Raw genomic sequence first — 15373 nt, forward strand, 5'->3', positions numbered from 1 at the left:
CTCTTGGAACAATATAAAATAAGGAAATTGACATCATTCTAAATAAAACAAGTATTATTAAATTTCTTGACGGAAGACATCTGATGTAAGGTAAATTCGATGTTTCCAGGAATTGCTTGATTCCAGAATCCAAATTCAGAAGGATCGCTATTATTTTACTGTAGAATTATATTTATAATTTTTCTAACATGTATACAATAAAAATTAATGTATAATAAATTTTATTAAAATTATAAAATATTACACAATTCAATGCATTAATAATATTAAATATTATTATAATCTTTAATAAAAATATTATTTATTAATTTTCCATCATACCTATTTGAACACATTAAATATTTATGAAATTTATTTATACACAATAAATAAATAAATATCACGAAAATCATGGTTGATGGCAAATTCGTAAAAAATAACAAAAGCAAGACCTTTTTCCGAGGTTGCGTACCCGTGTTGCATATTTAAAGTAGTGACACAAACAGCCATGGCAATGTGATATTGAAATTTGTAACAAACAAAGAGTTCTGCGAAAACAAGGATTGAGGGACAATGGCAGGTTCATCAGTAGAGGGACAAGTCATCGGCTGCCACTCCGTTGAGACATGGGAACGTTGCCTCCGAGAGGGCAATGAATCCAAGAAACTCGTACGTATCAACTCATTCATCTTAATGGATCTCAATTTATGGCATCATTATGAATAAATGATAAGGTTATCTTATTCTTTTGTTACGGTTTTATTATTATTTCACACGATGCATCTGGGATATGGCTTGTGCCTTTGTAAATATAATCAATAGTTTTGATTTGTCCTTAACTTTATTGTTATATTATGATCATCGCGCGGCTAATTGGTTATGAAACTTTTGTATAAAGGGTTCGTTTTTATTTACGACGATGATTTGTAATTGTATTTTTTTCTCTGAAATCAATGGAGAAGATATAAAGATTAGAGAGGTTGAAGAGAACTAGACTGGTTTTATTTTTCATTACTCGTTATAGTTTTACAATTACTTTCTCATGGCCATGTTAATGACATAAGTTTTTGATTGGTTGTGCATACTATTAAAAATTGCTCTTTTTATAAATCATGTAATTATAGGTTCTAAAATCCAAATCACCTTTCCCCCTTCATGCCTTCCTACCCCTTCGATGAATAAAAATAGCACGTCTTTAAATTTATTTTTTTTAAAAAGTAGTTGCTATCCATAATTATGCACACACTACCATATTCTTTGAATTAAGTGTTGAGTTTTCTACCTTGTGTGTCGAATATCATATTTATTTTAAAAAAGTATTGTAGATAACTTCTGTTTTGATCTATAAAGAGCTCTAATGAGTAGTGGATGTGACCGGCAACCAAAAATGTTTATAGGATGTTTATGAAGCAATCTGCAATGGTGGGGACATATGTGCAATTTGTATTTTAATCATCTTTTATGTTTCACTGATAAGGAAATATTATCTTTACACATCCCCTTCTACCTTTTTAAATCCTGTTAACATCAAACCTTAAAGTTAAGGTTTAAACTATAAAAACAGATTTTTTAAAAATTATTTATTAAAAATATAAAAGTTAGCTTTCTAACTATATTAATAAAAGGTTTATACTTTTACATAAACTTGACGTTAACACAACCAATTTTTTTAATATTATCAATTAGATATTAAATTAAATAATGCTTGAATGGCATGCAAATTGTGAAGAAAAATACTATTCCCACAACACCATCCCATTATTGAAAATTGTTTTTAAACTAGCTTTTTTTAATTAGTAAAGTAGAGGGCAGAGGTAAATTTACCATGAAGTTGTGTCTAGTACATTATGATTTGTATTTACCTTTCTAATTGTGACAGATTGTAGTGGATTTCACTGCTTCTTGGTGTGGACCATGCCGTTTCATTGCACCATTCCTGGCCGAGCTGGCTAAGAAGTATACAAATGTCATATTTCTAAAGGTTGATGTGGACGAGTTGAAGGTAAATAGATTATAATTTTTATAATCCCCACTAAAAAAAACAGGAAAATTACTTCATTTAGAAACCTAACATAAATAATTTGTTGATTGCAGACTGTTGCTCAAGATTGGGCTGTGGAGGCTATGCCCACTTTTGTGTTTCTGAAAGAGGGAACGATTGTGGGCAAAGTGGTGGGAGCAAAGAAGGAAGAGCTGCAGCAGACACTGGAGAAACATGTGGCTACAGCTAGTGCTTAACCCTGCTGCTCTTAGTTGTTACTTTCACTTTCAGAGACATACTATGTTCTTTCATCTCTATTTTTATAATCTAGTACTATAGACAATATTTGGGTCTTCCTGTTATTGCACCAAACAGCTTTATCAACGTGAAGACTCCTATTTTCTTATGTCTTAAATAATGGTTTGATGATGCTATATTATAAATTCTTAATTACATTACATTTTCTGTTTCCCCTTCTAGTATTCAAACGCGAAAAATCCTCATTAATGCTCTAAAAACACTGGTTAAAAAGATGAAAATACAATATTTTTTATTGAAAGCATAAAAAATGTATTTACACCCATATATTTTAATACATTTTATCAAGATTCCTAAAGAGACTGGCCAACAACACCTTAAAACACGTGAATCATGTTGCCCTCAAATTTGTATGGGAAAAGTTTTTACGTAGTCTAAAACCATGTGATTTCAACCAATATGTATGAAGTTTACAATTTATAAAAAAAGTTGATAAACCACATGATCCTGTATCACCCGAAAATTACTCATGCATGAGAATTAACTTGTGACATATGCTAAAGGAAAGAATAAATAATGGAATGCAAAGGTGTTAGATTATTTTTCTTTCATATCATACGGTGCTTTTTAATCTATGTTTGCGTGGTCATGGGTAAATACTGCCAACTAAAAATTGAAAAGAAAGAATAGAAGGCAAAGTGCACAGAACAGTAGATTATAAATAAACGTCATCAGAGAATGGTTACAGTAGGATCCGCTCCCAACTTGAACCTCATTTGGAGTTTAATTTACCCCAATAAGTAAGAAAAAACGTGAAAAATAAAATCACACCAACGAAATTGCCTCTTCCCAGTGCCTATATCCAGTTAAAACTTAGAAGGCCGGGAACTATGACTCCACACACAAGGGTCCAAATTTTGGACTTTTGCTTTGAGATTCACCTATCCAACAATGACTAATTTATACAAACCCAATAAACACAACACTGAATAAAATTATAAACCACGCGCCTTTGGCACTAAAACATTAGAATAGTTACTTTCTCCCCTAAACAACTAAGGCACTAACTTTACCTATACTCTTATTGTTGTTTTCTTTACTTGTTAAGTCACTACAAACTACACGAAAAAGGGTGATTCATAAACCATTCAGCCCCTCCGGTTGGTAGAAGTTGAAGCGCATACAGCTTCAACTGACAACCGCTTCAACACATTAGGACAAGGATCATGCCCGAAGTTACTGTTTGATACAGTGACTGTACATCTTGGCTTTCCTATACATTTCTGTGAAAAATGAAATGACAAAGAGCATAAGTTATATATTATTTGTAACAAAGTTAAGGAGTTGGATTGTGAAATGAAGAGTATGGTAAAGTACCTTCTCTAAGATGGCATAGGATGCAGGAGAATGACAAACTCCTTGTTCATAATTCCCACAGGTTCCTAAAGGAGTTCCAAAGCTTGCAAATTTAATGGAAGAAATGACCTGGCCAGAACTACAATGCAAGTGAACCTTGGGAGGATGGAACTCTTCTGATTTCCCATAGCTCTCAATGTGCCAATTTCTGATATTTGGGTGGTACTCAGACACATCAGCACAGACACTGTTCACTGATCTCTTTACAAGTGAAATTCTTGAAGGATCTCCTCCAAGTTCCTCAAAAACAACTAACAAATTGTGATTTGGCTTCAACCAAGATCGAGGTACATGGTACCTGAAATATTTAGTGCCAAATATAAGGTATTTTTATTTTGAGCCTGAGTGAGCGATGCATTAACTATAATGTCAACCAAAGAGAATATTTACCATCGTTGGGTTGGTTGGCCACAACCAACCTGGCACTTTGGAGGTCTAAATGAGCCAGCATAGCTGCAGTCATTGCAATCACCAGCGGCTGGAGCAGTCCAGTATCTTCCAATGCTCTGTCCATTAATCCATATTTGACCTTTACCCATACCCTCCATGTCGAGTGCTAATGGCTGATCTCCTTCCGGAGCATTGAAATAAGTCTGCAAAGTTTACCAATCAATTTCATCATTTTTCAGTCCCAACATTCGGTTTCAGTCAACCTTAAGCATGTTTTTGTTTATTTTTTACCTTGTGCCATGTCAGTGGCTGCTTTTTATCTAAAACTAATGCTGACTGCATCCACTCTACAGAAGAGATACCATTTGGAGATGCAAGATTCATGGCTTCTCCTTTCAGCCCAACCTGTTGCAAGAATAGGCATGTTGTAAATAAAATTTTGTTTGCAATTGAGTCAACTTAAACAGCTAAGACTAGCAACCTGATAAGTCCATTTCTGCCAAGACAAGTCCAACTTTCCTTCGTCAAGTCCATGGAGTACAACTGGACCAAGGATTCCTGTGTTCCAAGTCTCAAAATGTCCTCCCACATTCTTTGACAACACAACAGAAAAGGATGATGTTAGTCATTAGGAGGAAAGAATAAAGCCATTAACAAGTGTAGCTGAGACAAGAATAAGGTGGATGAGTGGACATGATGACAGCTCACTCAATTAAAAATGCTTAGCTGCCTTCATACTCAAGATTTACTGCAGTGGGATTTCAGAAAGTAAAGGTAGAAAACAAAACTTACTGGAAGTCCAACAGCAACACTGAGCAGAGCTATTCTGTTTGTCCCAGCTCGAAGGTTTACCGTGCCAGTATATCTGAATCTCCTGTCCTCCCTTGTTCCATAGGCAGAACCTGTTTTTAATAATATCTATCATGTTTCCTTCAAGTAATCAGAAAGGATATCATGTAAAGAAGCAAGCAGACTACACACCAGAAAGTTGACCATTGATAAAAACATGCACAGCATGGCCTGTTGACTGAACAATGAGAGAGGGGAGTTTGCCTTCACGGAGAAAGGATTCGGATGAACCAATATCAACACTGTAAACAAGTTGACATTAAATAATTAGTATAGTCAACATGGTTTCTGAATCTTTATCATTTAGCAGCTGGAACCTATAAGCTGTCCACCAAGAAAGCTATTTTAAGACATGCACACCATAGCTACATCACTTCCATAATCAATTCAGCATCTAGAAAATCAGCAATTTGATTTCATGGCTGATGCAAGTTGATCTGTTGTGTTTTTGAAACATGTAGAACTACGAAGGGAATTGTTAAGCGTGAGGACTCAACACTTGTCAGTGTCAATTTGTGGTGGAATTCAAATAAAGAGTGACTTTTATATTCCTTCAACTAACTAGGAAAAAAAAAAGGCATAAAGAATTTTGATAATAACAGTCTATAGATTGACAAAGTCACTTAAGGAGAAAACCTAATCAAACTCAGAAAATCAAGCTTACCCAGTTATGTACCAAAGATAATCACTTGTATCCCTTGTTACGTTTATCTGTTCCAAGAGACCGGAAGTAGTGATTGTATCTCCAGAGCCGTCATCTAGAGAAGAAATATCTTCATCAAAACTCTCCCATGAGAACATATGAGTATTTGTTGGCAACATTTGCATTTGAGATGTTTGTACTCCAACCTAACAGGAAGAATATGAATTTAGTGATTATACAAAAATTGTTGAAACTCATTGAATGGAGATGTTGAGAGTGAATAAATTGTGTCTATGATGATTTCAAATCTCGGACTTCTATTACATACTTTTGCTGTATTAAAAACGACATTCCTACAATCAGGGAGGATGCTGATGGACCAAGGAGGTAAGTTATAGTGCATATTGTTGAACATCACTCTAACAGCAGATTTTGTATCATAGTTCGAGAGAAAAGCTGCACAATCTCCAGATTCTGTAGAGTATACGTAAGCCTGGTAAAAGGTAAATACCCACCAGGGTCAGCAAAGAAACATATGTCACAGAGGGGGAAATTTTCTTTTGAGATTAAGTTAAACCTGTTGGAAGCTCCCTAATGAAGTAACAACTGGGTCATTTGAAACTAAAGCCCGCTCACACATCTTAATAGCCTTATGAAGCTCCTTTAGATGACCATACTTTGGTTGCCTAATCAAACCTGTCAATTGCGAAATAGTGTTACTCAGTCCAGTGATTGTGGTGTCTTCACTTAAAATTACTCATATATATGGATAAGAAGCAACTAAGAAAAGAATGTAATGACCAGCAGTTGCATAAATAGCAGAATTTGCAGTTCTCACCATATTCATCCAATGGAGCATCATAGTCATAGCTCGTAGTGATGAAAGGGCCTCCAGCTGTACGGCCAAAATTGGTTCCTCCATGATACTACATGTGCGAGGCAAGTTACTAGAGTAGACGCCATCATCATCATCAAAGTTCAATTGTTAAGTCAGTATAAGAAAACCAACCATGTAGTAGTTAACAAATGATCCTCCTTTTTGTATGAATCGCCCAACTGCAAATGCCAAATCCTCAACAGGTCTCTCGTGATTTGGACCTCCAAATTCAGAAAACCTTCATATTTGACAGAAAAGTTTATGCAAATTCATTTCTTTAATTCCAAATTTTGAGAGCAACAATAAAAATGATTACCAGCCACTCCAAGCCTCTGTCCAAATTGAAGGCTTGTAGGGTCTATTGGGAGTAAATTTATCACAATAAAAGCCATTGCAAGTGTTTATCTGTCATTATACAGGAAGCAGCAACAGATTAATTTATCAACCACGTTCCGGAATATACAAGGTTCTTTGGAAAAATAAAATAAGGCCTACATGTTTAAAGTTACACCTCTTGAGTTTAAAAAAAAATTAAAAAATAAAATAATAATAATAATAATATTAGAACAACCAAAGTAAAAACTCAACACCCTTTAACGATGCAGCTTAAGATAGCATGTATTATAAAACTTTCAAGAGGAAGGAAGAGTAAGAATGCTTACCACTGGATCAGGAGCATCATCTTCCTTGCACATCACCCAAGGGACCCCAGTTCCCATTTCAACAGCCATTTTTGCAGCCCAGTTCACATAATTATGGCCAGCAGGTCCAAGTAATTTACTCTGTGCACCATACTCATTCTCAATCTGAAATTAACATAAAGTGCACGCAACATTATTATTGTAGCCTCTTAGATAGATCTAAATTGAAAAGCTTACAGCCACTAGTACCTTCCCTAAGAAATTTAAAGAATCTTGTTAGTTCATAAATACACAAAGAGCAAGTTCGCAATGAAGAATAAGAAAACACCTGAGAGAGTATGATAGGGCCACCCTGAGATTCATACAGACGTTCACTCTTCATCATTCCCACAATCTTCTCAGTGAACCTTTGCATTTCCCTCTGCAACACCGTTCATGGGTCATCAATAAAACTACTTCAATTGAAAGAAACAAAAAAATTTCGAATTTTTCCAACTAGTAAGTTATTCAATTCTTGTCTAACAAAAATTGGTTTTGGAGAAAACCAAAAAAGATAGATAGAGAGAGAGAGAGAGAGAGAGATAAACCTTGAAAGGTTCATTGTCTGTTCTAAAGCTTATACCGGGAACATACTTGAGCCAAACAGGAAATCCTCTGCACATTACAAGCGAAAATCGTTGGACAATATAACACGACCCCCAAGAAGGTAATTTAAGGAAAATGAGTAGGAAGAGAGTGAGATTTGAAGGTACCCAAAATTCCATTCAGCACAAACATATGGTCCAATGCGAAGATTAGCATATAACCCTGCTTTCTGTATTGTCTTCACAAACCTCACCAGATCATATCTTCCTTCAAAATTGTACTGAATTGAACCACATGAAGAGCACAGTGAGAACAAAGATCAAATTCAACAAGTAAGAAAAGAAAGAAAGAGGGTTTGTGTTTGTGGAGTACATTGCGAGGAGAAGGCTCGTGAACATTCCAAAAGACGTAGGTTTCAATGACATCTAAACCTCCCTCTTTGGCCTTGTGAATCAGATCTTCCCACATCTACATGAGAGAGAAACAAAAATGGGAATCAGGTAAAGTTTGTTTTTTTATTCTCAAGGCGAAACTTCAACATGAGAAAATCATGGGAAGAAAGAAGAAACTTACATCAGGGGTACTTCTTGGGTAATGTATAGAACCAGAGAAAAGGATTCTCCTTTGGCCATTGATGACCATGGCCTTTCTGTCATAGGTGACACTAGAATGAACCAGCTCACAACCCAACCACAATGCCAAACAATAAAATGCAAGCTTCAATTTGGAAACCGAGCTGGTTTCCATGTTTTCTCAAACACACACTCTCCCTCAATGGAGAAGGAAGACGAAACAGAAACAATAAAAATGGAGAGAGAGAGAGAGAGAGAGAGAGAGGAGGATTGTGGTTTCGGTATCCAAAGAGAGTGACTTTGGTGAAGGGTGACAAGTAGGTCAATTATCTAGCTCAGTGCTGAATAGACCAATTTATAAGTCATAATGCAAAGTGCAAACAGCTTTTTTGTTCACACTCGCACTCATTCGTAGCCACACCTGTCCAAGGCACCGCTGCGTGGCTGCCACCCAACAACGCAGTAAAGTAATGTAGTCATGTACATCTTTGTAATCTATTTTTCAATGAAACCAATCGATTTGTTTTCTTGTTTAACTACGTTTTTGTTTCCTGTCTGAAAATCACTTTTATTGTAGTATATATCGGCTTAATTTTTTAATAATGAGGCTTGAATTTAAGACTGTTTAAAGTAAATCAAATTCTATGCCCTAGCATTCTACCTTATTAAAAGGTTGTTATAAGCTTTGATCTCGTGAAATTTTTCAGTTGACTGATTGTAGTATGCTATTTTCAGTTGGTGACATGCATAGAATGAAATTCAATTCTTACACAAAAAACGGTGTTTGTTAGTTATTTTGTATTAAGAGCGTGCCAGCATGCAAGAGAAATAGTTATTTATTTTCCATAAATAGTTATCTATCTACCGAATTTCTGAGACCAATTCTACATCTATTACAGTGTCAGTGGTTACTATATCATAAAACAGAACTAACAGGATCGAAGGGTAATAGAACGTTTAAATTAAAGTTTAAAACGCTAAATATATTACGTTAAAAGCGTAACTTAACCTTGTCATTAGCGTAATTTAATCTGATTATCAGAGGATTTCAAACATATATACACTGAACCAGTCTAGCTTGAGCTAGTGAATGAATGTGGTATTTATGAGCAATCATGGCCCACACACGGGTGTTGATTTCATGTGAACCTGCAACAGGAAATCATTTCCCTTTGCATTCTTTGTGGTGATAATTGTTCATGTCATGTGAACCTACGGTGACACAAGCTTATCGTATTGCATTCAGAACGGCCATTTACTATAGTCACAGTATCACATTGTTGAGCATTTTCTTTTTTATAATCGAAGAAAATAAAATGATACACAAATATTTAATCAAATCCTTTTTTGTGAATTTGTTTTGCCTTTGAAGTGATACCAAACTGCTACCACATTTCCTTTTGTCTCAACTTTCCACTAAGGACCGAAGCATAAAGCAAAATTAAATGAGCGATGCGACATCAGGACAACCTGTCATTTATTCCCGTTTGGCCATTACTTATTTCCATCTGTGCAAATGTAAGCGAGGTTCAAGCCTTGATTATACAAAATCACTTCCATATTCAAATTCACCAAAACATACGGTAAAAAAAAATGTTAGTACAAATATTAACTAGCCTTTTTTTATATGTAAAAGGGAGCCTAAAGCCAAAAAAGAAAAGAAAAACAAATAACCCAAAACATAAAAACTCCTGCACTAACTACATTGACATCGATAATTCTAAGTGAATAAAGAAGAACTAATTTGTTGAAGAAAAAAAATGAGAAAAATTAATTTTAACTACGAAGTATTGTATTGATTCCTGTTTATCGTATAGATTAGATAATGCATATATTTAAATACTAAATACCCTTAAACACACGTTAAAATAATTAATATAAAAATAAAAGTATTAATTAGTTTAGCTGGAACATGAAAGAAATATACGGGTAGAAACGTATGAATAGGGTCACAATCATTTTGTTCAGCGATTATCTATGTCCACACTTGCATTTAGGGGGCGGGGCACCCTAAACATATTCATGCACATGTAAGTAATATTTTTAGTATTTGTTTTTATGCTAAAAATAGATACCTGTTAATTTATATAAAGACTCATTATTCACATTTTATTTAAGTAAAATATTTTTTGGTCTATTTGTTGACAAATTAGACAAAAAACTATTTTAATAATAATTTTTTTATGAAATAAAATAATAGTTTAAAATATATTATTTGTTTTAAAAAAAACTGTTTTAAAAATTTAAAATTTATCTACAAATATAAAAACATAAAATGTGAAAAAAAAGGAGACTGAAAACGTTAAATATGTAGATATTATGTTAAAAAAATTATTATACACTCATAAAATATAATGAGAAGTTATAGAAGAAATTATTAAAGTTTTAGTTGTTATATTAAAATATAAAAAACATTTAATATTTTTTAAATGATTCATTCATTTTATTTTATTTATCGTTTTAGGACTTTTAGCCAATCTCAAAATATTTGTCATTTAAGAAAGTCATGAAAATATTAAATCATTTAGTAATATACTTATTTATTACTGTCTCACTTAAATATTAAATTAATTCATAAATAATTCAGTTTAATTTTTTTAGTAAAAATATGTTTTATAATAATTAGTATAATCAGTCGTTTTATAAGATATATATTATTAAAAAAGATTACCAATTAAAATAAAACAAAGTTAATAAAATATATCTAAAGATTGAAGTTATTCAAGATAATTTTTGCATGTACCATTTCATTTAAATCCAATTATCATTCCTCGAAACAGTGTAATACTTTATATTCCTGGTAACATGAAATGTGGTTGTAAACAAACATGCTATGGTATAAAAGCTAAATGAAGATGGTATCTGCTAACTACTCTGGTGTTTGTACTTCTCTTTAGCAATGCATTGGATATCGGATCCAGAGCTCCCCAATCTTGATGGATAGAGCCAGAGAATTCTAGCTATTCTCTCCCCAGAGTGTTAGTAATACATTTTTAACATATTTCTTAATACAAGATTAAGTATTAATTAAAATTTATTAAAAGTTAAAAATTATTAAATTAAGAATAAAATTCATAATTTTTTATAATTGTTAACGGATAATAAAGAATATATTTAAGAAAGTATCATTAACAGTTCTTATTCTTGCAACCTCAGTTGGCTGACCTTGTTATTTTATTTTATGCAAGTTTGGGTGAATATCTTGATCGGAGATAATGGATTAAAAACTTCACTATTCGTTAACCAAATATTCACTTTTTTGTTTCTTTTGCAAAAGTAGTAAAAAGACACAAAATGGTAGAGAAAGCAAAAGCATAGTTTGTACATGTGCTGGCGATCCTTATTCAGGCATTGTTTAAGTAAATTTTTAGAAAATTCTTCATAGAATAAAAAATAATAAAATTTATCTTATAAATTAGAAATAAGTTATTTCTTTAATTTTTTTTAAGAAGTTAAATAAAAAATATTCATATAATTTTTATTTGTTTTTGGTCTTTGAGCTTTGTACAACGTTTAACAGCGAAAAGAACGGATGGAAATTGGAATTTGGGACCCCAGTGGGTGTGAGACTTTCTAGTCGGATCTGGATTAGTTCCTGTCAAATTTTTTTATGTGTTTTTATATTTTTGTTTAAATAAAAATATAAATTTTTGTCTAAATACAGGATACAGTTCTTGCCTAAACTGTTCTGGATCCGGGTCCTTTCTAGACCCACGGAGATCTGATTGTAGGGCACCCCACTTCTTAATTATCTACACCCTGCCTATATCTTGGACTTTAGGTCTCATTTCATAGCCACTCACACCATCATTAATATATCACAATTTTCTGGTCTCAGTCAATCATTGTAGACATAGCTGTGACTCTGATTCATGTACGTTTATGTACATTTTGGATGCCAAAACCCATTCTTTTGTTGATACTACAAAATAAATTATGCTTTCCTTCATGAAATGTTCAATGCATAACATTGAGATGCTTTCTATAAACTCATAAACGTTATAAATTTTGTGAAGGGCTAATTAAGCAATTTATATTTTTTAGAATGAGACTAAATTTTATATTTTTAACAAGATTATAATTAAGATATTACCTTCATTACACTAACATGATATTATTTACTTTAATATGATTTTGTTTTATAACATTTACAAACAGAGATCTGCCATATTTATATCACTTTGATTTTTTTCGGTTTTAATTAATGTGATACTTTATTTACACATCACAGCACTATAACAAGACGTATAGCAAAATAAGACACCCTCGTCACCATTGAATACAGACATTCTCCCATGCTCTTTTACTTCCCAATTAAAATTCAAAACATGAAAAATATTTTTCTGTTTGCGAGTTAAGAAAGATGTCCCTCGCTAATTAATGTACTATCACTACTGTGATATTTAACACAAGATTTTCATTATCTTATAGTTTTATGATTCCTCATCCACTTATATTATGTGCATACCCGTGTGTGTTCCTTTAACTGTGATTGTTAGTTTAGAGCTATTTAAATAATTTATAAATATTAATTTGAGTCTTCTAAAATATTTTAATAATTATATATATAGTTAAAATAAGTTATTTTTAGTTTACTTTAATAATATGCTTCTAAATATTGAATAAAATATGTCAAAAATTATAAAATTACAAAAAAATATTAATTTAAAAGTATGAAAATTTAAATATGTTAGAAAATATATTGCTGGTATTTTTCTTTTATTAAATTAACTTATTTAAATTAAAAAATAAAAGATAAAGAAAGTTTAAGTTTTTGGTTTATTTTGTTAAAATAAATAAATATTTATTTTTATATCATTAATAAATATAAGAAAAATCGAATGAAAATGACATTAAGACAAGATGGATAAATAGATGATCATAAAATTTAAATAATGTGAGTTTTCTCTTCACTCGGAAGAAAACTTTTTTGTGAGTTTATATTTATTTTTTTATAACAAAAAGAAGAAGAAAAAAAAAGAATTACACTTCACTAAAGTAAAGGATTCATTTTCAAAGAATTGCAAGTATCGATTAAAAAAAAATTAAAACTTTAGATATGGACGTGTGAATGTGAAATCCTAGATGGCTTGAATAAAGTTTTGATGATTAAAAATCATAAATTTTTATTTTTCTTTATTTGAAATAATTTTTTTAAATACATTTTATCTATTAATAATTCATTAATATTTATTTTTATAACATTGAATTTAATTTATATAATATAATATATAATTTACATAAATAACTGTGATATTTATATTTTGATTCGATTTATAATAATTACAGTTTTTTAGAAGATGAAAAGCTTATTTAAATTATGGTAGATGAAGAAAGTAAAACGAACTTCTAATAAGGCCAAATTGGGCATTTGCAATAGCCTAAAGGGAAGTAAACATGAACCTGTGGGGACTCACCTCCCTCCAGGATTTGATTCTAATTGGGTTTGGGTTCAGCTTTGTATTTTCCTTACCTTAAAAAGTTGGGATGAAACCAGGTTTGAGAATCTCAGCATCTGTTCCATCTTCTAACTCATTGAAATACATGTAGTCAAATTTAATAATGAAAATTCAGGGTTAAAGCGGAAAATAATAAATTTTAAATAGAATTATTCAAATGCTTTTTTTAACAAAACTTGTGTATATATTATATTTATTAATAAAATATAAGATTTATGGCAATCGGTGCAACAAGCGTGACATTTGCTTTAATTTTATTTATTTATTTTTATATAGAAAATAAATAAGTAATTTATTGAAATTAATACAATATTTACAGTATTCAATAAGTAAATAGAGAATAAATAAGCGCTTCATCAAGGTAAAATTTACAACAAAATAATAATATATATTTGATTTATTTCTCAAACATAAGGTTTTAATTTGCCCTGTTTATTAGATGAAGTTTGCTAACATATGCTTTTTATATTAAATAATTAAATAAATCATTCTAGATTATTATAATAAGAAAACAACATAAGAATGCTGTTTTTATTAAGTCCGTTTAATTTAAATAAATTAACCTTTTAGAATTTTTATTATAATATTCAAATGTAAATTTAAAAAATCTAAATGTCGTCTAAGTAAAGGGAAAAGACCTGGTCCCCATCGCATACTGCTGTGGGACTAATTAGAAAGTAGACTGACTCATTATTTTCTTGAAAATAGAACCCGTAATTCTTAAAATGTTTTTTCTTTAAATAATTTTCTAATAATGAACACCAGGTAATGATTAATTTAATTTTAACATATTTTAAAAAAATTTAAAATAGCAGGTGCCAAAATAATAGTATGGTGAATATAACGATTCATTCTCAACTTGATATTAATTAGCTGCACACAGAAATTATAAAAAAAAATCTTATTTAATAAATGAATAAAGTAATTTTTTAGCTTAAGTTTGTTATGCTGGTTAAAAAAGTTTTGATCCACAACTCAAGATTTGTTTGTTTTACTTTGAAGGACATTAACTTTCACCACAAACACGTTTAAATACAAATATACGGTTTAAATTACACATTTTATATTTAATCATTAAAACAATTCTACTCAACTTTCAAGTAAACAAATACTTAATGTAATCCGTGAGCCTAAAACAATTCGTCATTTATGGGTTGAGTTTAATGATTTGTAAATTTACTTAATACAATAAATACTTCAAATTTTAGCATTTGAAATAATATTTATAAATTTTGTTTACGTTACATTTTACTGGAACGATAGTTTAAATTGACTTTTGTATATAATTTGAGTGAATAATTTTTTTAAATAATAATATTTTAAATTTTTTTAAATAATTAATAAAAATTAGTCTTAACAGCAAGCAGTTCAATATCATTTAAATAAAATTTTAAATTTAAGTTTTTATTTATATATAAAAAAATTAAATAATAAATTTACTTACCATATTTAAATGTGCAATTTAAATTAGATCTAAATTATCACCATATTATTATTTTTACATCAAGTATTTATATTTTTAATTTATAGTTATTTCAATTTTGTTATAGTTTTTAATAGATTTTTTTTCTTTATTTACTTTTTTTTAAGGAACTTCATTATTTGCTTTCATTTTATATATTAAAATATTTATTACTATTAATAACTACTGTAATCAACGTATTTTTTCGTTTAAATTTATTAAATTTAAAAGACATATGATATATTTATTTATTAAAAAATT

At 30.8% G+C, this 15373-nt stretch overlaps 2 protein-coding genes across 2 annotated transcripts; one reads left to right on the forward strand and one right to left on the reverse strand.

Moving 5' to 3' along the window:
- Positions 1–503: 503 nt before the first annotated feature.
- Positions 504–2364, forward strand: LOC113869438 (thioredoxin H-type). The gene is made up of 3 exons (XM_027505759.1): positions 504–648; positions 1859–1981; positions 2074–2364. The coding sequence occupies exons 1-3, from the start codon at positions 553–555 to the stop codon at positions 2215–2217; spliced, it is 363 nt and encodes a 120-aa protein (XP_027361560.1). The 5' UTR covers positions 504–552; the 3' UTR covers positions 2218–2364.
- Positions 2365–2953: 589 nt separating this feature from the next.
- LOC113868413 (beta-galactosidase 3-like) lies at positions 2954–8416 on the reverse strand. Its single transcript, XM_027503970.1, has 19 exons — positions 8193–8416; positions 7992–8087; positions 7787–7899; positions 7622–7688; positions 7363–7455; positions 7056–7199; positions 6710–6798; positions 6526–6631; positions 6355–6442; positions 6094–6212; positions 5845–6009; positions 5538–5722; positions 5006–5115; positions 4817–4926; positions 4506–4616; positions 4316–4429; positions 4025–4227; positions 3596–3932; positions 2954–3501 (listed from the first exon to the last, which is right to left on the reverse strand). Exons 1-19 carry the CDS (start codon positions 8364–8366, stop codon positions 3367–3369), a joined length of 2559 nt encoding a protein of 852 aa, XP_027359771.1. The 5' UTR covers positions 8367–8416; the 3' UTR covers positions 2954–3366.
- Positions 8417–15373: the final 6957 nt, after the last annotated feature.

This window comes from Abrus precatorius, unplaced genomic scaffold, assembly GCF_003935025.1.
Source record: "Abrus precatorius isolate BTA unplaced genomic scaffold, Abrus_2018 Scaffold6, whole genome shotgun sequence".
In the NCBI taxonomy this organism is placed as follows: domain Eukaryota; kingdom Viridiplantae; phylum Streptophyta; class Magnoliopsida; order Fabales; family Fabaceae; genus Abrus; species Abrus precatorius.

What these genes read in the sequence shown, in the direction of transcription:
- LOC113869438 (XM_027505759.1), top strand. Translation starts at nt 553, where the DNA reads ATGGCAGGTTCATCAGTAGAGGGACAAGTCATCGGCTGCCACTCCGTT. An exon ending in GCAATGAATCCAAGAAACTC is followed by an intron (nt 649 to 1,858) that starts GTACGTATCAAC and finishes TAATTGTGACAG; the next exon opens with ATTGTAGTGGATTTCACTGC. An exon ending in TTGATGTGGACGAGTTGAAG is followed by an intron (nt 1,982 to 2,073) that starts GTAAATAGATTA and finishes TGTTGATTGCAG; the next exon opens with ACTGTTGCTCAAGATTGGGC.
- LOC113868413 (XM_027503970.1), bottom strand. Translation starts at nt 8,366, where the DNA reads ATGGAAACCAGCTCGGTTTCCAAATTGAAGCTTGCATTTTATTGTTTG. An exon ending in TGCTCCATTGGATGAATATG is followed by an intron (nt 6,213 to 6,354) that starts GTGAGAACTGCA and finishes CGCAATTGACAG; the next exon opens with GTTTGATTAGGCAACCAAAG. An exon ending in CATTAGGGAGCTTCCAACAG is followed by an intron (nt 6,010 to 6,093) that starts GTTTAACTTAAT and finishes ACCTTTTACCAG; the next exon opens with GCTTACGTATACTCTACAGA.